Source organism: Carcharhinus amblyrhynchos, chromosome 6, assembly GCF_965287045.1.
Source record: "Carcharhinus amblyrhynchos chromosome 6, sCarAmb.v2.hapA, whole genome shotgun sequence".
In the NCBI taxonomy this organism is placed as follows: Eukaryota; Metazoa; Chordata; class Chondrichthyes; order Carcharhiniformes; family Carcharhinidae; genus Carcharhinus; species Carcharhinus amblyrhynchos.
In genome coordinates this window covers 119,539,644-119,565,917 of record NC_137329.1, presented here as the reverse complement: position 1 = coordinate 119,565,917, position 26,274 = coordinate 119,539,644, and the positions used below count along the sequence as shown (strand labels likewise).

At 45.1% G+C, this 26,274-nt stretch overlaps 2 protein-coding genes across 2 annotated transcripts in view; both read right to left on the bottom strand.

The window, feature by feature from the left end:
- Positions 1-5,007, bottom strand: part of nt5dc3 (5'-nucleotidase domain containing 3) — a 35,115-nt gene extending 30,108 nt beyond the window's left edge. The window contains exon 1 of the mRNA XM_080191316.1: positions 4,720-5,007. Coding sequence (XP_080047442.1) covers positions 4,720-4,918 — 199 coding nt within the window. The 5' untranslated portion in view covers positions 4,919-5,007. The remainder of the gene's footprint in view (positions 1-4,719) is intronic.
- Positions 5,008-12,878: 7,871 nt separating this feature from the next.
- Positions 12,879-26,274, bottom strand: part of LOC145344263 (tetratricopeptide repeat protein 41-like) — a 55,210-nt gene continuing 41,814 nt past the window's right edge. The window contains exons 13-16 of the mRNA XM_080191314.1: positions 22,614-22,763; positions 20,150-20,283; positions 13,857-13,983; positions 12,879-13,783 (exon numbers count right to left, since the gene is read on the bottom strand). Of these exons, the coding sequence (XP_080047440.1) occupies positions 13,093-13,783; positions 13,857-13,983; positions 20,150-20,283; positions 22,614-22,763 (1,102 nt within the window). The 3' untranslated portion in view covers positions 12,879-13,092. The remainder of the gene's footprint in view (positions 13,784-13,856; positions 13,984-20,149; positions 20,284-22,613; positions 22,764-26,274) is intronic.

The window sequence follows — 26,274 nt, the reverse complement described above, 5'->3', positions numbered from 1 at the left end:
TGTACTTTTAGCACAGAAAGAAAAATCAATATCTGTATCCCCATTAACCCTAATTCATCCACACTTTCCCCACCATCCTTCCAAAGGGCAAAGAACAGAAGGTTACACTGATAAGGTGGCATGAAGCTTGCATGGAGCAATGAACACTGACATTGACTGGTTGGGTTAAATGCTCTGCTTTTGTCCTGTTAATTCCAGATATTGAAGATAATTAGTTTTAATTGCACGTCTCCTTTTCAATTCCTTGCATCAGGCATAGTGCAGAACATTCACCCGAGTGAGCAGGAAGCCCAGGCTAGGCAAAAAGCCAGCATTCTAGTCAGTACAGATAGCACACTTGTGAAACCAGACAGGACATCAATCTCCATGCCCTTCACCAGAAGACCACAACGGGGGAACAGACAGGGAGAAACCATTTCAGCTGCTCTGGAAGTCTAAGACTAGAGGGTCATAGTCTAAATATTACAGGCAGACCTTTCAGGAATGAAACTAGGAAACGCTTCTACACACACAACGCATGCACACGCTCACAAACATGCGCACACAGACATGCACACAAATGTGTGTGCACGTGTGGCACGCACATGCACACAAACCAGCAGCACACGCTCGCACACATGCACACAGACACCCGTGCACAAACACGTGTGCACACACACCCGCATGCGCACACCCGCACAAACATGTGTGCACACAAAGACACACACCAATAGGTGTATGCACACACACACGCATGTGCACACAACTGCATGCACTCACACCCGCACACACACACACACACACACACACACACACACACACACACACACACACACACACACACACACACACACACACACACACAAGGGTTGTAGATGTTAGGAATTATAGAACATAGAACATTACAGCGCAGTACAGGCCCTTCAGCCCTGAATGTTGCACCAACCAGTGGAACCAATCTAATGACCTCTAACCTAAACTATTCCAATGTTATCCATATGCCTATCCACTGACCATTTGAACACCCTTAAAGTTGGCGAGTCCACTACTGCTGCAGGCAGGGCATTCCACACCTTTATCTTTGAATGGCAAATTATGCTACCTCATAGCTGTGTTTTAAGACTGAGATTGACAGATGTTTGTGACCCAAAGATATTAAGGGATATGGGGTAAAGGTGAGTAGATGGAATCAGCTCACAGATTTACCTCCCATTGGAGAGCTCAGTGGCAATCTCCTATCACTATCTCTCATTTGAACTCCTACTCTCGTTATGCCCGCTGCTATTCCATTGTTCCCCGATCCAGAATAGAATCTCCTGGGCACACACTGGGAGCAAAAAATATGGGAAAGACCTCGGAAGAGGTACGTTGCTTAATGGGAAACCTGATCTGGCATCAGCAGTTAGAAGGTTTAAGTGTCTCAAATTCACTGTCGACATCCTCTCTATAAATGGAAAGGCGGTGGTCATAAGGTCTGTTGGCTGGAGGATCGACTACATTCTGTTAGAGCTAAAAAGACGATGACCATCTTTTGTTGACATTTAATGTCACTGAAACTCGTGGACTATTCTAGTGTCTTGAGGTTAGAAGGCCGCATGGACACATCGTTAAGATCTGGAATGCCCAGCCTGATTCTGTCATAACATTTGAAAGGGCATCGGATAAACACTTAGGAAGGAGGGGGGGTGGGTGGCGGGGGGTGGGGGAGGTCAGGGGGAGAGGACTATGCTAAAGAAGTTGGGGCGGCACGGTAGCACAGTGGTTAGCACTGCTGCTTCACAGCTCCAGGGTCCTGGGTTCAATTCCCAGCTCGGGTCACTGTCTGTGTGGAGTTTGCACATTCTCCTCGTGTCTGCGTGGGTTTCCTCCGGGTGCTCTGGTTTCCCCCCCACAGTCCAAAGATGTGCGGGTTAGCTTGATTGGCCATGCTAAGAAATTGCCCCTTGGTGTCCAGGGATGCGTAGGTTAGAGGGATTAGTGGGTATAATATGTAGGGATATTGGGGTAGAGCCTGGGTGGGATTGTGTTCGGTGCAGACTCGATGGGCCGAAGGGCCTATTTCTGCACTGTAGGGTTCTATGATTTGAAGTTTAAGCTTATTTATTAGTGTCACAAGTAGGCTTACATTAACACTGCAATGAAGCTACTCTGAAAATCCCCTGGTCGCCACACTCTAGCTCCTATTCGGCTTCACTGAGGGAGAATTTAGCACGGCCAATGCACCCTAACCAGCACATCTTTCGACTGAGAGAGGAAACCGGATCACCTGAAGGAAACCCACGCAGACACGGGGAGACTCCGCACAGACAGGGACCGTGAATCGAGCCCGGGTCCCTGATACTGTAAGCAGTGCTAACCACTGTGCCACCGCGTCGCAAAAGAATGGAGGGAGCAGGGTTAATGGGAATCAAATGTTAAAATCGAGGCCCCATCTGCCCCTTCAGGTGGACTTGACAGACTATCTAGGGCAAAGAACAGCAGAGAAATTATACCCAGTGTCCTAACCAATCAACAACACAAAATGCTGGAAAAACTCAGCAGGTCTGGCAGCATCTCATTAAATCATAGCATCATAGAACCCTACAGTGCAGAAAGAGGCCCTTCGGCCCATCGAGTCTGCACCAAACACAATCCCACCCAGGCCCTACCCCCATATCCCGACATATCATACCCACTAATCCCTCTAACCTATGCATCCCTGGACACTAAGGGGCAATTTCTTAGCGTAGCCAATCAACCTAACCCACACATCTTTGGACTGTGGGAGGAAACTGGAGCACCCAGAGGAAACCCACGCAGGCACGAGGAGGATGTGCAAACTCCTGTTAGGAGAGAGAAACAGAGTTAACATTGTGAGTCTTTCTGGCTGTTTGTTACAGCTGACTGGGGAGAGAACACGTTAGACATTGAAGCATAGGTGCAAGAAACTGCAACAAAAGGTAGCAACTTTAAGAAGTCACACAGTGGAGGGGAGTCGGTGGCATTGAGGTATTGTCACTCAACCAGTAACCCGGGCTAATGCTTTCAGGAGGTGCGTTCAAATCCCACCACTGCAGATGGCACAAAATGAATTACAAGAATGACAATGAAACCATTGTTGATTGTCTAAAAACCCATCTGGTTCACTAATGTCCTTTAGTGAAGGAAATGTCATCTTTACCTGATCTGACTTATGTATGACTCCAGAGCCACAGCGATGTGGTTGACTCTCAACTGCCCTCTGAAATGGCCTAACATCGCTTCAGTTGAAAGGCAATTTGGGATGGGCAATAAATCGTCCAGCCAACGGTGCCCACACCCCATAAATTAATAAATGAGACCTATTTCTTTCCATACAGAAGCTGCTAGATCTGCTGAACTTTTCCAGCATCCTCTGTTCTTGTTTCAGGTTCCGTTGCAAAGACAGACCCAGCCAATTGTCCCACTGCGGTTTGTGGGATCTTGCTGTGCATAAGCTGGCTGTGGAGTTTCCCTCATCGCCAACGTGCCTCCACAAAGAGGTTCATCGTTAGCAGTGAAGCCCTTTGAGATATCCGGTGGGAATTTTCCCATCCCGCCCACCACGGGAGTAGTAGCGGGCGAGTCACGGGCCATGTAAGGGTCCACTGACCTCAGGCAGGATTTTCCAGTCTGGGGGCAATGCGGCTGGAAAATCCTGCCCACAACGTTCATGAAGGTCGCTATATAAATGTAGGAGCAGGGGATTTTCCAGTCACACTCGTCCTGAACCCAGAAAATCCTGCCCGAGATTAACGGGCGTTTCCATGGTCCACCCCCTCATCCGCTATGATTCCCGTGGTGGGCAAGACAGTAAATTTCAACCCCAAATCTTTTAAGGGGCAGCACGGTGGCACACTGACCACACAGCGCCTGGGACCCAGGTTCGATTCCCGACTTGGGTCACTGTGCAGAGTCTGCACATTCTCCCCATGTCTGCGTGGGTTTCCTCCAGGTGCTCCGGTTTCCTCCTACAGTTCGAAAGACATGCTGGTTAGGTGCACTGGCCAGGCTAAATTCTCCCTTAGTGTCCCTGAACAGAGTGTGGCAACTACAGGATTTAGACAGTAACTTCTCTGCACTATTAATGTAAGCATACTTTGAATAGAATCATACAATCATAAAATCCCTACAGTACAGAAGGAGGCCATTCAGCCCATCAAGTCTACCAACCACAATTCCACCCAGACCCTATTCCTGTACCCTCATTTATCAAGCTAATCCCTCTGACACTAGGGGCAATTGAGCATGGCCAATCCACTTAACCTGCACATCCTGGGACACTAAGGGGCAATTTAGCACAGCCAATCCACCTAACTTGCATATTTTGGACTGTGGGAGGAAACCGGAGCACCCAGAGGAAACCCAAGCAGACACAGGGAGATCATGCAAACTCAGTACAGACAGTGACCCAAGCCAGGAATTGAGCCTGGGTCCCTGGCGCTGTGAGGCAGCAGTGTTAACCACTATGTCACCACGCCGCCCACTTATGACACTAATAAATAATAAATGAATTATAAGCGAGCTGTCACAAGCCCGATGGGCCAAATGGCCTCTCTCTGCGCTGTAGGAAGCTCTAATTTTGAATTTGCAATGGGGTGGACGGCGCTGCTCTGTCTGGAGGCGGTCTAGATGCTCAGGGAATTGGAGACAGATATGAGACAGCGTCCAGATGCAGATGTTTGTGGCTGGCTGCCTGGGGATCGCTCTCTTTGCCATGCTGAGACCCGGCGCAACTCTCACCTTCGCTGACTTTCTTGGTGTCGCTGTACATTTCCCACATGTCGCTCTTCCTCTCTCCGGGGCTGCGGCTGGAAGGATCCTCCGGCTGTGCCCACCCGGCCGGGGGCTGCTGCCAGCCGGAGAGCAGCTTGCCCAGGCGGGGAGGCTGCGGGCGGAGCTGGAGCAGCCCCCGGACTGCCCTGGCTGCCAGCGGGCTCATGCTGCCGCTGCTTTGCCGCTGCTGCTTCCCCCGTGCCCTCGGCACTGCCTCTGAGCTGAAGCCCGAGCAGGCTGCTGTACTGACTGCCAGGGCTCTGCCCTAGAGCAGCCTGTCGTCACTTCCCTGTTGCAATCCTCCAACCAGTCAGTGGGAGGACACCAGCTATTGCAGGCAATAATTCCTCTCATTTCTTACACTATATCTTGCCCCCTATAGCAACTACAGCCTTTACAGGGAAAAAAAAACTGAGTTAGCAGAATGGGAAGGGCATGTCATGGGTCATCATAGAATCACTACAGTGCAGAAGGAGGCCATTCAGCCCATCAAGTGTCCACCCACTCTCGATCAGAATACAAGACATTGGTAAGGCCACACTTGGAATACTGTGTACCGTTCACCCTGTTATAGAAAGGATATTATTAAACTAGAAAGAGTGCAGAAGAGGTTTACTAAGATGCTACCGGGACTTGATGGTTTGGGTTATGAGGAGAGGCTGGATAGACTGGGATTTTTTTCTCTGGAGCGTAGAAGGCTGAGGGGTGACCTTATAGAGGTCTATAAAATAATGAGGGGCACAGATCAGCTAGACAGTCAATATCTTTTCTTAAAGGTAGGGGAGTCTAAAACTAGAGGGCATAGGTTTAAGGTGAGAGGGGAGAGATACAAAAGTGTCCAGAGGGGCAATTTTTTCACACAGAAGGTGGTGAGTGTCTGGAACAAGCTGCCAGAGGTAGTAGTAGAGGCGGGTACAATTTTGTCTTTTAAAAAGCATTTAGACAGTTACATGGGTAAGATGGATATAGAGGGATATGGGCCAAATGCAGGCAATTGGGACTAGCTTAGGGGTTTATAAAAAAGGGCAGCATGGACAAGTTGGGCCGAAGGGCCTGTTTTCATGCTGTAAACCTCTATCACTGTATAATACATAAATAGGATGGGAATGGAAGATATGGACTCTGTAAGCACATACGGTTTTACTTTATGCAGGCATCATGATCAGCACAAGCTTGCAGGGCCGAAGGGCCTGTCGCTTTAGGGCAGCATAGTGGATAGCACTGTTGCCTTACAGCAAGAAGTCTCACAACACCAGCTTAAAGTCCAACAGGTTTATTTGGCAGCACTAGCTTTCAGAGTCTCAAGCTCCTGGGGATCTTATCCCAGCCCAACGCCGGCACCTCCACATTGTGGCTTCACAGCGCCAGGGACCTGGGTTCAATTCCGGCCAGGATGTAGACATGCCAGCGTTGGACTGGGGTAAACACAGTAAGAAGTCTGACAACACCAGGTTTAAGTCCAACCAGTTTATTTGATAGTAAGCTCACAAGCTTTCGAGGTTTCCCTCTTAGTCAGGTGAGTCACATTCTCCCTGTGTCTGCAAGGGTTTCCTCCGGGTGCTCCGGTTTTCTCCCACAGTCCAATGATGTGCAGGTTAGGTTGATTGGCCATGCTAAAATTGCCCCTTAGTGTCCTGAGATGCGTAGGTTAGAGGGGTTAGTGGGTAAACGTGTAGGGATATGGGGGTAGGGCCTGAATAGGATTGTGGTTGGTGGAGACTCGATGGGCCAGATGGCCTCATTCTGCACTGTAGGGTTTTTATGATTCTATGTTCCCTGGGGTCACTAATCCCTTCTTGGACTATAGCATTGGTCCCAAAGTTCCAAGTAGCCAATCACAGTGTGATTTTTAAAATTTCATACTTGGAATATGAACATTGTTAGCATGGCTGGCATTTACTTCTTGTCTCTATTTGCGTATGATCAGGTGATAATGAGGCACTTTGTATAAGCCTGCAAGGTAAGCATCACAGCTTAAGGGAAATTAATATTGTTTTTCTTTCAGTCAATCTAACATCCAACCCAAGAAAGCATTGGGTGAGTTCCCTTTGCAGTTTGGGTAACTGAAATATCTGTAAGTAGACAGGGGTGGCACAGTTACACAATGGTTAGGACTGCTGCTTTACAGCCCCAGAGACCTGGGTTCAATTCCAGCCTTGGGTGTCTGTCTCTGTGGAGTTTGCACATTCTCCCTGTGTCTGCACGGGTTTATATAGAACATAGAACAGCACAGCACAATACAAGCCCTTCAGCCCTCAATGTTGTGCCAAGCTTTGTTCGAAACCAGGAATCAAACTACCCCACTCCCTATCATGCTGGTGTGTTCCATGTGCCTATCCAACAACCGCTTGAAAGTTCCTAAAGTGTCCAACTTCATTATCACAGCAGGCAGTCCATTCCAGACCGCAACCACTCTCTGAGTGAAGAATCTACCTCGGATATCCCTCCTACATCTCCCACCATGAACCTTATAGTTATGCCCCCTAGTAACACCTACATCCACCAAGGAAATAGTCTCTGAATGTCCACTCTATCTATCCCCCTCATCATCTTATAAACCTCTATTAAGTCGCCTCTCATTCTCCTCCATTCTAAAGAGAAAAGCCCTAGCTCCCTCAACCTTTCCTCATAAGACCTACCCTCCAAACCAGGCAGCATCCTGGTAAATTTCCTCTGCACTCTCCAATGTTTCCTCCGGATGCTCCAGTTTCCTTTCCCACTCCAAAGATGTGCAGGCTTGGTAGATTGGCAATGCTAAATTTCCTGTTAGTGTTCCAAGATATATAGCAGTTCGGGGGATTAGTGGGGTAAATTACGTGAGGTTATGGGGAATCATAGAATCCCTACAGTGCAGAAGGAGGCCTTTTGGCCCATCGAGCCTGCACTAACCACAATCCCACCCAGGCCCTATCCCAATAACCCCATGCATTTACCCTAGCTAGTCCCCCTGATGATAAGGGACATTTTGAAATGGCCAATCTACCTAACCCGCACAAGTTTGGACTGTGGGAAGAAACTGGAGCACCGGAGGATACACACATAGAACAGGGTGAAGGTGCAGACTCCACACAGACAATGATCCAAGCCGGGAATCAAACTCGCATCCCTGGCACTGTGAGGCAGCAGTGTTAATCGCTGTGCCCCCGTGCCGCCACTGTAGTGGTTCTTTTTGATTTGATTTGATTTATTATCATCACATGTATTAACACACAGTGAAAAGTATTGTTTCTTGTGCGCTATACAGACAAAGCAAACCGTTCATAGAGAAAGAAATGAGAGTGCAGAATGTAGTGTTACAGTCATAGCTAGGGTGTAGAGAAAGATCAACTTAATGCAAGGTAGGTCCATTCAACTGTCTGACGGCAGCAGGGAAGAAGCTGTTCTGGAGTCGGTTGGTACGTGACCTCAGACTTTTGTATCTTTTTCCCAACGGGAGAAGGTGGAAGAGAGAAGGTCCAGGGTGCATGGGTCTTTAATTATGCTGGCTGTTTTGCCGAGGCAGTGGGAAGTGTAGACAGAGTCAATGGGTGGGAGGCTGGTTTGCAAGATGATTGCAAACTTCTATGATGGAAGTTTGAAACTAAAATAGGCTTTTTGTGGCAGAGTCAATAATCAGATCCTGTACCTGAAACGAGTCAAGTACAAAGTATGTCAGGACCTTGATGAAAACCCAGCCAGTCTGGCAAACTATTGGAAGCTGGATTACTGTGGCTGAGATTCCTACTACATTACTCCGCATAATTGTGTAAATGTAGATTGTTTTCTGGATGGAACTAAGAAACCAAAGTGCTATCTGGTAGTGTAGTCCTAACTATAAGAGCACCTGGAAGCTTAGCAGCATTTTGTACTCATAAGTTTCACATTTCTAGCTGGTTAAGGCCAGTGGCATCCTGATTAAAGCTGGGAATCCAGAAGGTCTGACTCTATTTGCTTGTACATCAACGCCATAGCCTGGATTTTAACCCCGTACTGTAGATCGGATTGAACTGGAGTTGGGGGTGTGGTACAAAATGTGGCAAGTGCCATATGGACCTAGACATGGCAGTGTGAGATCTGGGTCACTTTAGGGCAGCATGGTGGCACAGTGGTTAACACTGCTGCCTCACAGCACCAGGGACCCAGGTTCAATTCCCGGTTTGGGTCACTGTCTGTGCGGAGTTCGCACGTTCTTCCTGTGTCTGCGAAGGTTTCCTCTGGGTGCTCTGGTTTCCTCCCCCACGTTAGGTGCATCGGCCATGCTAAATTCTCCCTCGGTGTACCTGAACAGGCACCAGAGTATGGCAACTATGGGATTTTCACAGTAATTTCATTGCAGTGTTAATGTAAGCCTACTTGTTATACTAATAAATAAACTTAAACAATGGAACAAGATCAGCCTACTCAGAGTAAAGCGGCCCACCTGAGAAAGATAGGCATGACATTCACAGTCTCAGTGTAGGTGGTTTCAGGTGAGTATCACTTTTGGGAAGGGGAGGGGAGTCTGGGAGAGGGACCACCTTGGGTTTCCTTGCAGGGCCTGGAAGGTCATCTGATTCCCTTGGCTACACAGGGAAAGTAAAAATAAAACAAATACAAAAACAAAATACTTCAGATGTTGGAAAACTAAAATAGAAACAGAAAATAGTCATAGAATCCCTACAGTACAGAAGGAGGCCACTCAGCACATCAAGTCTGCACCAACCACAATCCCACCCAGTCCCTATTCCTGTAACCCCACATATTTATCCCGCTAATCCCCTGACACTAGGGTTAATTTAGCAAGACCAATCAACCTAATTCACACATCTTTGGACTGTGGGAGGAACACAGTAAGAAGTCTGACAACACCAGGTTTAAGTCCAGCCGATAAATCGATTAAACCTGGTGTTGTCAGACTTTTTACTGTGTTTACCCCAGTCCAATGCCGGCACATCCACATCTGTGGGAGGAAACCCATGTGGATGGGGGAGAATGGGGAGAATAGTCAGCAGCTGTGGCAGCATCTATGGAGAGAGAAAAACAAAATTAACATGACAGGGCTGTAATAATCAGGATCTGTTTCTCTCTCCTCAAATGCTGCCAGATCCACTGGGTATTTCCAGTATTTTTTGTTTTTTTGCTAAAATTACAACATATTTTGGGCCTTTTATGGCACGGTCTTCACCTGTTGCAAATGCTCCATCAGCTTCAGGGCACGAGTAAACATTACAGTCCAGACTCAATTATGTAATTGGACCCCAATTAAACGCACGATCTTGGCCTATGACCCAATGACAGTGTATGAATGGCAATATAGTTCCAAGTCAGGATGGGGTGTGGTTTGGAGTTGGTGATGATCCCATGTGTCTACTGACCTTATCCTTCTCCAAGCAGGAGAGGACAGGGGTTTGGAAAGTGCTGTTGAAGGAGGCTTGATGAGTTGTTACTGTGTATCTTGAATATTGTACACATGTTTACCACTCTACTGACCAATGCCAAGTGATATTATATTTCCTTGACTTTTCTGCAGTGGTTGAACCCTACAATGCAGAAGGAGGCCATTTGGCCAATTGAGTCTGCATCAACTTTCCAACCATGCATCTTACCTAGTTCCACCCAGGCCCTATTCCCGTAACCCCACATATTTACCCTGCTAATCCCCCTAACCTGTACATCTTTGGACACTAAGGGGCAATTTACTATGGCCAATCCACCTCACCCACACATCTTTGGAGTATGGGAGAAAACAGGAGCACTCAGAGGAATCCCACACAGACACGGAGGGAACGTGCAAACTTCACAATCACCCAAGGCCGGAATTGAACCCAGGTCCCTGGTGCTGTGAGGCAGCAGTGCTAACCACTGTGCCACCATGTCACCACTCTCCTTCTCCTCCCCCCGTTCACCTCCTGTCTTCCAACCCCTGTTACCCCTCAGCTTCCCTGCTCTGCAAGCCCTCGCCTCTCTCCTACTTGAACCATTACACTGCCAGTTCGACTGGGGCCCCAACTCGGAAAACCAAGTCTCTCTCTGCTTCGGCCAGTCTGCTTCAATTAGAAATTAAAGGACACTACCTAAAACATAGTCATGGTATGAGCAGTGCCAGCGTTGGTCCTGACAGAGACTACTCTGTTGCTCACCATGACACCATGGAGTAAAAATTAATGGATAGCATGATGGCATGGTGGTTAGCAACTCTGCCTCACAACTCCAAGGACCAAGGTTCCATTCCCGGCTTTGGGTCACTGTCTGTGTGGAGTTTGCACATTCTCCTTGTGTCGGTTTCCTCCCACAGTCCACCCCCTGAGGTTGGACTGCATTCTTCTCGGCGGAATCTGACTTTTCACAGCTAAGCTTCCAGTCCACGCCGTCTCCATTGCTGGAACATCGAAGGCTGGTTAGGGGAGGACAGGAATAGTCGCGTGTGGAAGAAACAAAGCCAAGGTTGAGGGTTTTGGCAACTGATAGGATGGGGACAGGCAGCATTGCAAAGGCAAAGTCTTGGCAACGGACAGGGTGTGGACTGGAAGCTTAACTGTGAAAAGTCAGATTCCGCCAAGAAGAATCTGGTCCAACCTCAGGGGGTGAGATGAAATTGGTAGCCAGGAACACACAGGGTTTGAGGCAGGAGTTGAAGGCAGTGACTTCAGTCTTCCCAATATTTAATTGCAAAACTCCACAACCAGAATTGAGAAATCTGAATGAAAATAAAATAGTTAATGACAAAAGTGCAAGATGCAATGGTCAGAGAACTCTACTATTGCATATTATGTTGCAAAAGGCAAGAGTTGGCAAAAAATTGTACAATTTTCCCTCGGTGTTAGGCAATTACTTTGGTTATAGAAAGTAGAATTAATACGGTTTCCATGGAAATAGTTAATTTGGTTGTTCCTACATCAATGTAATACAGAAGGAAATTTGCTCTGAGCATAAAAGCATTTGTATGAGAACAGTAGCAATTGTAATTCTGAAATTTATATTTTACATACTCAGTGCCTTGCACTCAAATACAAATACCGGAATACCTGAATCTCAAATACAAAACCTGAATTTGATGTATGGTGCATTGCTTCCTTTTCCATTGTGGTTTAGTTTTATTGTTTAAGGCAATCCCCGCTAAATATCTAAAGAGGCAAAAGGGGGAGAAGGAAATTCTGAAGAATTCAGCTTGAGCTGTTCTCTGAATTGCTATTAGGAGAGATGAAGAAAGGAAGATTTGCATTAATACATAACATCTCAAAGTGCTTCACAGCCAACTAAATGCCTTTGAAGAGTAATCACTATTGTGAAGTAGGAAATGTAGAAAGTCGATTTGTGCACAGCAAGCCTGAAAACCTATTGCAATGGTACTGAGAGATAAATATTGGCCAGGTTCCTGGGAAGAACTTCCCTGCTCTGCTTTGAACAGTGCTTCTTTGAACATCCAGCTTAGAGGGTAGGTTTAGTAGCTTGATTCAACATCTGACAGTATACTTGGTTTAACGTCTCATTGGTGGCACAGTGGTATGGGTTAGCACTGCTGCCTTACAGCGCCCGGGACTCGGATTCGATTCCCAGCTAGGGTCACTGCCTCTGTGGAGTTTGCACGTTCTCTCTGTGTCTGCCTGGGTTTCCTCTGGGTGCTCCAGTTTGCTCCCACAGTCTGAACGACCTGCTGGTTAGGTGCATTGACCCGAACAGGCATTGGATTGTGGCGACTAGGGGAATTTCCCAGTAACTTCATTGCAGTGTTAATGTAAGCCTTACTTGTGACTAATAAATAAAAACTTTAACTTTAAACTTTATCTTTTGACTTGAGAAAGTGTATAACGCAGGAGGACGTAAAAATTGAAGGGGATGAAATAATTGTCCTTCCTTTTTTACAGCATTACACAACATGGCCTTAAACTTTTAAATATAGCTCCTCTTTCGGAGATGGTAACAATGATGTAGAAAATCTTAATTTACAAATAATGCTATCTAGTAGGCTTTTGTGCTTTATAAATCTCAATTTGGGTATCTCTTGGACTGAATCTCTGTTCTCTAATGGAGTACAAAAAAGAAATCACGCTTGTTACTTTTTTCTTTATTATTTCATTATCTATCTAATCAATTGTTAGGCGTTGTATTTTATTCTCCAAACTGCTAAACAGAGAACTTGCAAGGATGATATTGGTTGAGTCGCTGTCCATTATTTCCCTCCTTTCGGTTTGAAAATGCATAGCTGAAAACAAAACAAGTCAAAGAAATGGGAATCTCAGACAAACCTACTGCTAGATGGCCACGGAAGAGGATGAATCATATTGGATTAAGCACGTTAACTCTATTATCTCTCCCTCCACAGATGCTGCCAGGCTTGCTGAGATTTTCCAGAACTTTTTTCTGGCTCTACAGCTGCTAGATTCAATTATTCAACACTGCAGTGATGTGCTGCAGATTCCGAGCAATCTCAGCATCCTTCCTGATCAGATGTCTTTTGGGTGAGGAAGATTTTGGAAGACTCAATCGATGATGCCAAACTGATTGGTAGGTGGTCCTCACAGGTGGCACTGAAGTGTTAATGCTTGGCCCAAACGCAGACGGTTTGCAGGTAGTTAATGGCCTGCAGGATGAAGTGGACTTTGTGGTTGGTGGTGACAAATTCCTGCCATTAACTGGACTCTCTTGGTGATCCATCGACAAAGTTAGCCATGGCAGCAAAGCATGCTTAGAAATATACAACTTTGAACCAGATCCTAGATTGCTCAGACATTCCTGTTCTAAAATGGCATAATCTTCTGGTACATTCTGTTCAAGTACAACAGGCGCATCAGACGATACATTGGAACCATCATCTGCTTGTATCCTTTCTACTGAATAATCAACAGGATGTGTTGCCTTTGCAGGCTTGACATTGGCAGCCATCTGAGGACTGCCAGCTTGGCTAGAACTCTTTGCATTAACCTTCGGTCTTTTGTGAGGGAAGTGCACACTAGATTTTGCCTGGCTATAGCTCATTGCTGGCGAGTCGAAAGATTTTCTCAGACCATCTGCTGCCAACCTCCGACAGAACATTTGACGTTTGCAGATTTGTATCTCTGAGTCTTTCAGCAGGCTTTGAGAAGAAGATACTGATGAGATACAACACTTTATAAAAAAAAGACCAATGAAATTTAAACAGTTCTTACCTTCGCACCTCCATTGTTAGATGATGTGTAGGACCCAGCAGCTCGGTTAGCAAGTCAAATGAATGCCGTAAACATTCTCTTGATTCTTTTTTAGCCTGAAAATTGCTATTGTTTTGTAATAGCTTACCTATTTAGAGAAATAAGAAAATGCAAAGTTCCAAAAAGCAGATTTAATGTTTCTCACTGCACTAATTATGTTTTTCTGGAGATAACTATGCTTAAAGCCACATGTCATCACCCAAAGGCAACACGGCATTTGAGTTTATACAGAATGGGATTTTCACACGGTCAGTTATCATGGGTACACACTTTCTTTCACATTTATTAATATCACAAGTAGACTTACATCAACACTGTGGTGGAGTTACTGTGAAAATCCCCAAGTCACCACACACCAGCGCCTGTTTGGGTACACTGAGGGAGAATTTAACACGGCCAATGCACCTAACCAGCATGTCCTTCAGACTGTGGGAGGAAACCAGAGCACCCGGAGGAAATCCACGCAGATATGGGAAGAATGTGCAAACTCTGCATACAGAGTGACCCAAGTGAAGAATCAAACCTAGGTCCCTGACTGTGATACAGCACTGCTAACCTACACAAAGTCACTGGAGGAAGTAAGCCCATCTTTGTTAGTGTTCTGATGGTTAAATGATGAAAAAGTACCAGTAATGGACACTGGATATCTAGTTCAATGACAAAGCATGCACTTTGTTAAAAATATTAAATTTCATCACTCTCCCTCTTTTCCAACCCCTACAAGTTTCAAATCATTGGAGACATCGTGTTGTCGTGTACGTGAAGACAGTAGGATATGTAGGAGTATTTGTTGTATCAACAAAAATGTTTGGCAAACATCTCTGCTGTTTGAAGATGAGCTTCAATTTTATCTAGACAATAACAATGACATGCAGCACATTGATGTATTATTAGATTGTTTGTGCAATAAGTTTATATGTTAAGAGAAAAAATGATTTCAAAACAGACTTTCACAAAGATCACAGAATCCGTACAGTGCAGAAGGAGGCCATTCCACCATCAGGTCAGACCAAGGCCCTATCCCCATAATCCCACATATTTACCCCACTAAACACCCTAACCTAGTCATATTAGGACAATAAGGGGCAATTAGCATAGCCAATCCACCTAACATTGCAAATCTTTGGACACTGAGGGGCAATTTAACACTTCAACCTAACCTGCATGTCTTTCAGAGTGTGGGAGGAAACCCATGCAGACATAGGGATAACGTGCAATCCCCACACAGACAATGACCCACAGTTGAATTAAAAGCGGGTCCCTGGTGCTGTGAGGCAGCAGTGCTAACCACTGTGCCACCATGCCGCTCCTGATCATATCCTTTTAACAAAATAACCATCATCGACAGTACAAATGAGGATTACTTCATCAATGCTTAAAAAATCAGGCATGGGATGATGATTAGTTTAATTGCTCACATGTGCAGTGATTCTTAACATTGGTGTGGCTGCTATTTACCTGTGGAAAAAAACATTACAACAGCAGGATGATAACATTTCCTTAGCTGGAAGATTCTGAAAATAATTGTTCCATTATTTATGATTCTTATTTATTTATTTTTATGTATTATTATTTATGATTCTATTTACAGCAAATATCCAATTAATAATGCACAGTTTTTAAATAAATTATTTAATGGATATGATTCCAGGATAATAAATCTAAAACATAGTTAAGAAAACAGAAAGTTTGGAAATATAGCATGAATCTGCCTCACAGCACCAGGGACCCAGGTTCGATTCCCGGCTTGGGTCACTGTCTGTGTGGAGTTTGCATGTTCTCCCTGTGTCGTGGGTCACTGTCTGTGTGGAGTTTGCACGTTCTCCCTGTGTCTGCGTGGGTTTCCTCCAGGTGCTCTGGTTCCCTCCCACAGTCTGAAAGACATGCTTGTTAAGGTGCATTGACTGCTAAATTCTCCCTCAGTGCACCCGAACAGGCGTCGGAGTGTGGAGACTAGGGGATTTTCACAGTAACTTCATTGTTAATGTAAGCCTATTTGTGACACTAATAAATAAACTTTCAAATGTGCCAGTCTCAGTAAAAGTTGGCTTAAGATCCAAAGATCATCATCAGATCATTCGAAATATGAGCAGGAGTAGGCCATTCAACACGTCAACCCTGCTCCAGCATTCAGGTTAATCTCATTGTGACCTTAACTCCATCTTCTTGCCTGCCCACATAATCCTTGACTCTCCTGTAGATCAAAGATCTGTCTAACTCCACTTTGAATATATCCAGTGCCCCGGGCTCTGCTAGCTTCTGTGGAAGAGAATTTCAAAGAGTAACCACCCACTGAGAGAAGCAGTCCTTCACATCTTCGTCTTAAATGGGAGAACTCATATTTTTAAATGGTTTGCTTGCAGTCTCGCAAAAAGTACAAACAATGACTTGTAGCCCAACTGCTAAAGTTTCTTACCCTTACAGGCTGCGATCCGTTTTCTGCATTATCTGGTATTATTTACAGCCTTGTGCAGTTTTTGTATTTAAATCTAAAATATACATATGTTGAAATGTTAACAACCCTGTAAAGATAAGGTTCAGTCCACAGGGTTTTATTTTAAGGTATCACAATTTTAATCATGTTTTCCTGTTATTATTTGACTTTGTAAATTGCTACATTTGTGGTTGCCAGACAGCTTTCTGATGGCAACTCTCACAATAAACACCAGCTAGCTCTCTTTGGGGTAAGCTTTTGCCACCTTCCTCCTGCAACTCTGCTGCTAGCTTGTGTATGATTTTAAAAATTAACTGATTGTAGCCTAAGGAAGCAGGTTTTCTGGTCCTATAAGTGGCAGCGTCATAGGTGGTGGAGGAGTCCAGATGGTCGGGGAATCCAGAACCAGGGGTCACAGTCTGAGGATTCAGGATAGACCATTTAGGACAGAGGTGAGGAGACATTTCTTCACCCAAAGAGTGGTGAGTCTTTGGAAATCATTACCACAGGAGGTAGTTGATGCCAAAACATTGAATGTATTCAAGAGGTGGCTGTATGTAGCACTTGGGGCGAATGGGATCAAAGGTTTTGGGGGAAAAGCAGGATTAGGCTATTGAGTTGGATGATCAGCCATGATCTTAATGAATGGTGGAGCAGGCTCGAAGGGCCAATTGGCCTCCTCCTGCTCCTATCGTCTGTTTCCATGTTTCTATAGAATCATAGAATCCCTACAATGCAGGAGGAGGCCATTCAGCCCATTGGGTCTGTGCCAACCACAATCCCAGCCAGGTCCTAGCCCCGTAACCCTATATATTTACCCTGCTAATCTCCCTGCATCATGGTAGGTAGGATGGGAGAATGTGGAGAACAGTCAAAAGACAATTCCCTACCAGTGTATAATAAATTCACAATTCTCACTCCCTTTCCTGGCAGGTCAGGTAGCTCACCACATCACATTGGGAACAGCATTTGATATATTCGAATATCACATTAATATTCATTAAAAAGGCAGCTCACCAGAATCATGCTTCCACTCCAGATCAAATGACCACGCCAGCAGCTAATTAGACTGGTGTGATTCACAACCATTTACAAGTGATCTTCAGGTATGTTTGCCTAATTTTCATTGTGATCGCGGATGTTCCGAACAGGTGCCAAGGTGACCAAAGGGAACTCAAGGACGGTGGGAAATGTCAGATCCAAGGCTTACCGTGTGAGATCAGCGGGAAGGTGAGTTGAAGGTGCTGGAGGGCCAAAGGTTTGACTGTGGGGAGGGGCGGCAGTGAGACAACACAGAGGCAAAGGGAGGAGTTGGAGGGCAAAAACTTGAAGGGGGCTGAGACAGAAGAACATTAAGAACATAAGAAATAGGAGCAGGAGTAGGCCATCTAGCCCTTCAAGCCTGCCGCACCATTCACTAAGATCATGGCTGATCTGAAGTGGATCAGTTCCACTTTCCCACTCTCTCCCCATAACCCTTAATCCCCTTGTCTGTGAAAAACCTATCTACCCGTGACTTAAATATATTTAGCGAGGTAGCCTCCACCACTTCAACAGGCAGAGAATTCCAGAGATTCACCACCCTTTGAGTGAAGAAGTTCCTCCTCAACTCTATTTTAAACTGCACCCACCCCCTCTTATCTTGAGGCTGTGCCCTCTAGTCCTGCTATCCTTTCTGAGCGGGAAGAATCTCTCTACCTCTACCCTATCCATCCCCTTCATTATGTTACACGTCTCTATAAGATCCCCCCTCATCCTTCTAAACTTCAACGAGTACAGACCCAGTCTATTTAATCTCTCTTCATAGTCTAACCCCCTCATCTCCGGTATCAGCCTAGTGAACCTCCTCTGCACTCCCTCCAAGGCCAAAATATCCTTGCGCAAGTGCGGCAACCAAAACTGCACACAGTACTCCAGCTGCGGCCTTACCAGTGCCCTGTACAGTTGCAGCAAGACCTCCCTGCTTTTATATTCTATCCCCTTCGCTATAAAGGCCAGCATCCCATTCGCCTTCTTGATCACCTGCTGCACCTGCAGACTGGGCTTTTGCGACTCATGCACAAGGACCCCCAGGTCCCTCTGCACCGTAACATGCTGCAGCTTATCGCCCTTTAAATAGTAATCCCTCCAACTATTATTTCTGCCAAAGTGGATAACCTCACACTTGCTAACATTGTACTCCATCTACCAGGTCCTCGCCCACTCGCTCAGCCTATCAAGATCCCTCTGTAGACTTTCCACACCCTCCGCACAATTTGCTTTTCCACTCATCTTTGTGTTATCAGCAAATTTCGTCACCCTACACTCAGCCCCCTCCTCCAGATCATCTATACAAATGGTAAATAGATGATCTGGAGACAAGTCAGAGGCAAGGTGAGATTTGATTTGATTCATTATTGTCACATAGTAACGGACAGTGAAAAGTATTGTTTCTTGTGTGCTATACAGACAAAACATACCATTCATAGAGAAGGAAACGAGAGGGTGAAGAATGTAGTGTTACAGTCATAGCTAGGGTGTAGAGAAAGATCAACTTAATGCAAGGTAGGTCCATTCAAAAGTCTGACAACAGCAGGGAAGAAGCTGTTTTTGAATCAGTTGATGCATGACCTCAAACTTTTGTATCTTTTTCCCGATGGAAGAAGGTGGAAGAGAGAATGTGCAGGGTGCATGGGGTCCTTAATTATGCTGGCTGCTTTGCCGAAGCATTGGGAAGTGTAGACAGAGTCAATCGATGGGAGGCTGGTTTGCGTGATGGATTGGACTACATTCATGATCTTTTGTACTTCCTTGTCCCTTCAGAGCAGTGTGCTTGGTCCTTTTAAAGGTCACTCTACTGTCTGCCATGACAAGTCTGAGACTGCAGAGGGTTATGCGTTCGGGTGTAATTTAAATATGGCACCCAGAAGAATGATTAGGTAGGGTAATAGTGGGACAGACAAATTCCAGGCTACCCTGCCACGAGATATGATGTGTTTCATGTTCATGCATATTGAATGGTCGTTAAAATGGAAATTCTGGCACAGAAACCCATCACCATGGTTGGTGGGAGACACACTTTACCCAGCCCCCACAGTAGAAACTTTCACCCAGGGTCTACCCCATAAAGGGTTAAAGAGAAACTGAGTACAGTGATGTAAGCCAACACATGATCCACACACACGGGTATGTGTAATGTTGGACAGAGCTGTGTGTAGAAGCAAGCATGGAGACAGCTCCTAGCTTGGAACTTTACTCTATCCACCATAGAATCCCTACAGTACAGAAGGAGGCCAGTTGGTCCATCAAGTCTATACCAACACAATCCGACCCAAGCCCTATTCCTGTAACCCCACACATTTACCTTGCTAATCACCCTGACAATAGAGTTAATTTAGCATGGCCAATCAACCTAATCCGCACATCTTTGGACTGTGGGAGGAAACCGGAGCACCGGAGGAAACCCACGCAGACATAGAGAGAATGTGCAAATTCCACAGACAGTGACCAAGGCCAGAACTGAACCTGGGGCCTTGGCACTGTGAGGCAGTAGTGCTAACCACTCTGTCATCATGCCACCCACCTATGTATATAGTTACTAGTAATTAATAAATACTTTCTGTTGAATTATCTAATACCGTGAAAACTTTAAAAAAACCTAACCAAACATACCCAACATTTACAAAACTGGTCATATGCAAAATTGTGAGAAATTTATGGTTTGTGAATAGCTTACTTTGTATCACTACTATAGAGGGCAGAGAGCAACAAGTTGAAACTATTCAGAAAATTTCTTATGCATGTGGAAAGTGACAATTATCTAAATATGTGGTTATCTCACCTAGTTTATAAATAGTAACAGCTCTTCTGAGATTGATCTGATCTCTAATTTGTGAAGATTTGGTCCGCTTCATACTGTCCTTTTGAATTTTGATCACTTTTCTGTAAAAGTCTTGTGTTGTACTCCAGTTTAAGCTGCAAATTAAGAAAACAGCAGCACTGTTAAAGGATATAGAGGTGATCTATTGAATCATCAAGCTGCCCAACAGATAGCCTGACCTCATAAACTGCAAGTAACAAAACGATGGGGGTTATGAAAGTCAGACCCAAGATTAATTTGTAAGGAGAAGTTCACAAGAATTATACCTTAGTTTTTATTGTACTCATTTGTATTACTTTCCTAATTGGTTTTATTTTGGAAAATTCCCTCACTATTTATAAAACCATAGAAACTAGAAGGAGTAGGCCATTTGGCACATCAAGTCTGCTCCACATTTCATTTTGATCATGGCTGATCATTGAATTCAATATCCTGATCTCCGCTTCCCCCATATCCCTCGATCCCTTTGGCCCCAAGAGCTAGATCTAATTTCTTCTTGAAGTCAGGCAATGTTTTGGCCTCAACTGCATTCTGGGGTGGTGAATTCCACATATTCATCACCCTCTGGGTGAAGAAATTTCTCCTCACCTCAGGCCTAAAAGGTTTACCCCTTATCCTCAAACTATGACCCTTAATTCTGGACTTCCCCGCCATTGGGAACATTCTTTCTGAATCTATCCTGTCCAATCCTGTTATAATTTTATCAGTTTCTATGAGATTCCCTCTCACTCTTCTAAATTCTAGTGAATATAATCCTAATTGACTTTGTCTCTCCTCATATGACAGAGCTATCATCCCAATTAATCAGCTTGGTAAATCTTTGCTGTACTCCCTCCATAGCAAGGACATCGTTCCTCAAATAAGGACACCAAAACTGTGCACAATACTCCAGGTTTGGCCTCACCAATCAGACTTTTGAATGGACCAACCTCGCATTAATTTATATTTCTCTACACCCAAGCTATGATCGTAACACTACATCCTGCACTCCTTCCCTTCTCTATGAACAGCATGCTTTGTATGTATAGCGTGCAAGAAACAATATTTTTCACTGCTCACTAATATATGTGAAAGTAATAAATCAAATCTATACAATTGCAGCAAACATCCCTATTCCTGTACTCAAATCCGCTTGTTACGAAGGCCAACATACCATTTGCCTTCTTTACTGCCTGCTCTACCTGCAGGCTTACTTTCAGCAACTGATACACAAGGATTCCAAGGTCTCGATGAGTATCCAATTCTCTCAATTTACACCCATTCAAGTAATAATCTGTCTTCCTATTAATGCTACCTGCATTAACCTCACATTTATCCACATTACACTGCATCTGCCACGCACATGCCTGTCCAAATCATCTCTGCATTCTCCTTGCAGCTCACCCTCCCACCCAACTTTGTATCATCTGCTTGTCAGCAGCAAGCATTTTCAGATCAAAATTGGTTCAAGTGAAAACATCGGGCCCTTAAATACCTTTGGACACCTGCTGTGACAGAGCCAAATAAATGGCTATCAGCTGCTTGTACCATTTTGCTGGAGCTTTCAAAGCTTTTACACTGAAGGTATACACAGACATCAGCAAAACCACACATTTCCAGACCATTCAATTCTGCCTAATGCAAGAGCCTGATGTTTATAATTTCACGCAACATATTTTGTTCATACCTCGCAGCAGGAGGAACATTAACAATCTGGTTGACATTCCAGTGCAGCACAAAGGGGATTGTATCCATTTGATGAGACATTAAAGGAAATTTCCTGGGTAAATCCTTTTTGCAGCACAGTTTCTGTCTGATTCTACAAGCTATCACTATCTGAAACACACTCTACTTCCACCCATGTTGGCAAAGGATGACAATTTCCTTATTCAGCAGAAATAGTAAAGTTGCCATAGTTCCAGATGACCAGAGGCTGCTTTCCCCCTTGAGTGTGAGAGCTGACTGGTGGTGATTTCACCTGAGGATCACCACCCCTCAGGCGAAGAGCAAGGCTGAGAAGGTGAATAACTTCACCTTTTATCGAAATTGAACCTGTGCTGTTGGCGTCACTGCATCACAAACCAGCCATCTGAGCTAAACCAACTCTGCTGAACTAAATACTGTGTGCCAGAATGTAGCTAGGATCCCAACCTCAGCTCTCAATAATACAGAAGGTGGAACTTTGTGACTTAATTTACTAAATTTCCCCAACAGCCAAGCTGATATCAGAAACTCACCCTGGGCACTAATCTGAGTCCTTCATTCCCATCTGTACTAATATGTGTTCCACTGACTCACCATGAGGGACTACAGTAACATACATGTGCTATACAGTAGTGGTACTACTGCAATAGGTACCAGGTCAAATTGTCACAATAAAACCTTTCACAGATTTACTGTTTGAGGAGGGCGGGAGGGTGGTTGGAGAGGAATACTGTACATTTACCTCCTTGTGTACTCAGGATAGCACAACAGATCTGCCAGAGGCTCCATCACCTCAGCAACAATAGGATGCAGTTTACCGTACCATTTCTGCCTGAAATCTAAAGCCTGCTGAAAGTACTGTTCGGCTTCAAAAAGTTTACCTACATGGATTCTAAAAAGAAAGAAACTTTAATTTCAATCATAGATCTGAAAGAGAGTTTAGCCTTATTTAAAAGTGATGCACAGGAATTATAAAAGTTGGAAATAACAAATAGGATTGCGAGATTAAAAACTTGGTAAAGAAAATGTAAGCTGAATTTTTATGTAGCACCTGATACAACTTCTGGGTGTCTCAAAGAACTTTACAACCAATGGAATACTTCTGAACCGAAGTCACTGTTGTAACATAGAAAATGCAGCAACCGATTTGTGAGGACCCACAAACAGCAATGTGAGAGTAACCAGGTCATTTATTCTTTTTAATGACATTGGATGGAGAATAAATATTGATCAAGTTACCAAGGAGAATTTCTTCAAGATATTGTGAGAGTGCAGCTGCAGGCTGTTGAGAATGTGAGGAGTGAGGAACGAATGGAGCTGCATGGCATGTTGGCATGAGGAGTGTTGTGTGGGGGAATTCTGAGAAAGTTAGTGGGGCTTGCCACCTGGAAGTGTTAGAAACTTAACGTTCCTAAATCCCTGGTCCTTAAACCTCTTGGAGCACTGTGTCCAGCTCTGAGAAAACACATCTGCTGCTGACTTGGATAGTTCCATTGGATCCTGCTTGGACTGAGGAGATGACCTCTTCCTGCAATCCACAGGAGACCCATCTCACTTTAGTCTCTCCAATCCTGCAGCAGGACCGCTAGATCTGGAGTCCTGTGGTTAGCGAAGCCTCAGGAACAGATGTCGAGTGCAGCTACTTTGACCCCTGCTGGGGTCCATTTAACTAGACATGCTTCCTTTGACAGACACACGTTTCATCACAAACACCCTGTTAAAACAACCAGGGAAAAGCCTGCTTCAATTAAAAACCACCACCACCACAAATGGCAAGTCGTTGCATAAGGTTAAATCTCACAGGATCCAGGGTAAGGTAGCTAAATGGAGAATGGCGGGGCAGGCTCGAAGGGCTAGATGGCCTACTCCTGCTCCTATTTCTTATGTTCTTATACAAAATTGGCTTGATGACAGAAGACAGAGGGTGGTTGTAGAGGGGGTGGCACAGTGGCACAGCACAGTGGTGCAGTGCTTAGCCCTGCTGCTTCACAGTGCCAGGAACGTGGGTTCGATTCCCGGCTTGGGTCACTGTCTGTGGGAGTTTGCACGTTCTGCCTGTGGCTGAAGGAGTTTCTTCCGGGTGCTCCGGTTTCTCCCACAATCTGAAAGACATGCTGGCTAAGTGCATTGACCCGAACAGGCGCGAGAGTGTGGCGACTAGGGGAATTTCACAGTAACTTCATTGCAGTGTTAATGTAAGCCTTACTTGTGACTGATCAATCAATTTTATTTTATTATCTTCAGAGGATTGTTTTTCAAATTGGAGGCCTGTGACCAGTGGTGTGCCTCAGAGATCGGTGCTGAGTCCACTGTTATTTGTCATTTAGGTTAATGATTTGGATGGGAATTTAGGAGGTACGGTTAGTAAGTTTGCAGCTGACACCAAAATTCGTGGCATAGTGGATGGCGAAGAAGGTTATCTAAGATTACAATGGGGTCTTGATCAATTGGGCCAGTGGGCTGACGAATGGCAGATAGAATTTAATTTAGATAAATGTGAGGTGATGCTTTTATGGTAGATTGAACGAGGGCAGGACTTACTCAGTTAATGGTAGGGCATTATAGAACAAAGATATCTAGGGGTACAGTTCATAACTCCTAGAAAGTGGAGTCATAGGTGGATATGGTGGTGAAGAAGGCATTCAACGTGTTAGTTTCATTTGTCAGAACATTGAATATAGGAGTTGTTGAAGTTGTACAGGATATTGGTAAGGTCATGCTTGGAATACCAGGAAATGCCCAGGAAATGGCAAATGGAATTTAATGTTGGCAAGTGTGAGGTGGTCCACTTTGGTAGGAAGAATGGTAGGAAGGACTATTACTTACGTGGCGAAAAACTGCAGCAGGCGACGGTGCAGAGGGACCTCGGGGTCCTTGTGCATGAGTCGCAAAAACCCAGCTTGCAGGTGCAGCAGGTGGTCAGGAAGGCGAATGGGATGCTGGCCTTCATAGCGAGGGGGATTGAATATAAAAGTAGGGAGGTCTTGCTGCAGCTGTATAGGGCATTGGTGAGGCCGCAGCTGGAGTACTGTGTGCAGTTTTGGGCGCCGCACCTGCGCAAGGATATTTTGGCCCTGGAGGGAGTGCAGAGGAGGTTTACTAGGCTGATACCGGAGTTGAGGGGGTTGAGCTATGAGGAGAGGCTGAATAAACTAGGCTTGTACTCGTTAGAGTTTAGAAGAATGAGGGGAGATCTCATTGAGACGTATAAGATGATGAATGGGATGGATAGGATAGAGGTGGAGAGACTCTTCCCGCTCAAAAAAGACAGTAGGACTAGGGGGCACAGCCTCAAGATAAAGGGGAGGCGGTTTAGAACGGAGTTGAGGAGGAACTTCTTCACTCAAAGGGTGGTGAATCTCTGGAATTCTCTGCCCGTTGAAGTGGTGGAGGCTGCCTCGCTAAATATTTTTAAAAAGCGGGTTGATGGGTTTTTGATAAGAGAGGGGATTAAGGGTTATGGGGAGAGGGCGGGAAAGTGGAACTGAGCCACGACAGATCAGCCATGATCTTATTGAATGGCGGGGCAGGCTCGAAGGGCTAGATGGCCTACTCCTGCTCCTATTTCTTATGTTCTTATGTTCTTATACTGTGTACAGTTCTGGTCACCCTATTATAGAAAGAATATTATTAAACTGGAAAGATTGCAGAAAAGATTTACTAGGATGCTACCGGGACTTGATGGTTTGAGTTAAAAGGAGAGGCTGGATAGACTGGGACAATTTTCCCTGGAGCATAGGAGGCTTAGGGGTGATCTTACAGAGGTCTACAAAATAATGAGGGGCATAGATAAAGTAGATGGTCAACATCTTTTCTCAAAGTGGATTCTAAAATAGAGGGCATAGGTTTAAGGTGAGACAGGGGAGATAGAAACGGGTCCTGAGAGGCAATTTTTTCACACAAAGAGTGGTGAGTGTCTGGAACAAGCTGCCAGAGGTTGTAGTAAAGGCAGGTACAATTTTGTCTTTTAAAAAGTATTTAGACAGCTACATGGGTAAGATTGGTATAGAGGGGTATGGGTCAAACGCAGACAAGTGGGACTAGCTTAATGGTAAAAACTGGGTGGCATGGACAAATTGGACTGAAGGGCCTGTTTCCATGCCGTAAGCCTCTATGACTCTGTGAATCTTTCTCTCTGCAGCCTCCACCCACCCTGTGAGGATGCAACAACTTTCCATGCCAAATACAGGAATTCACCACAATTCCTCCAAAAGAACTCCAGAGTACTTTGAGACAATTGCAAAAATACTTCAAAGTTACTGTGCTTGCAAATTAGGTGCTTGGTTCGTTTACGTAATGCCAGTGCAGGGTCCCTGATAAAAGCAAATTCACTGAATGGACCTGCATGGTCCAAAGGTCATAAATAGGCATCATCTGGCCAGTAGGGGTGAATGATGTCATGA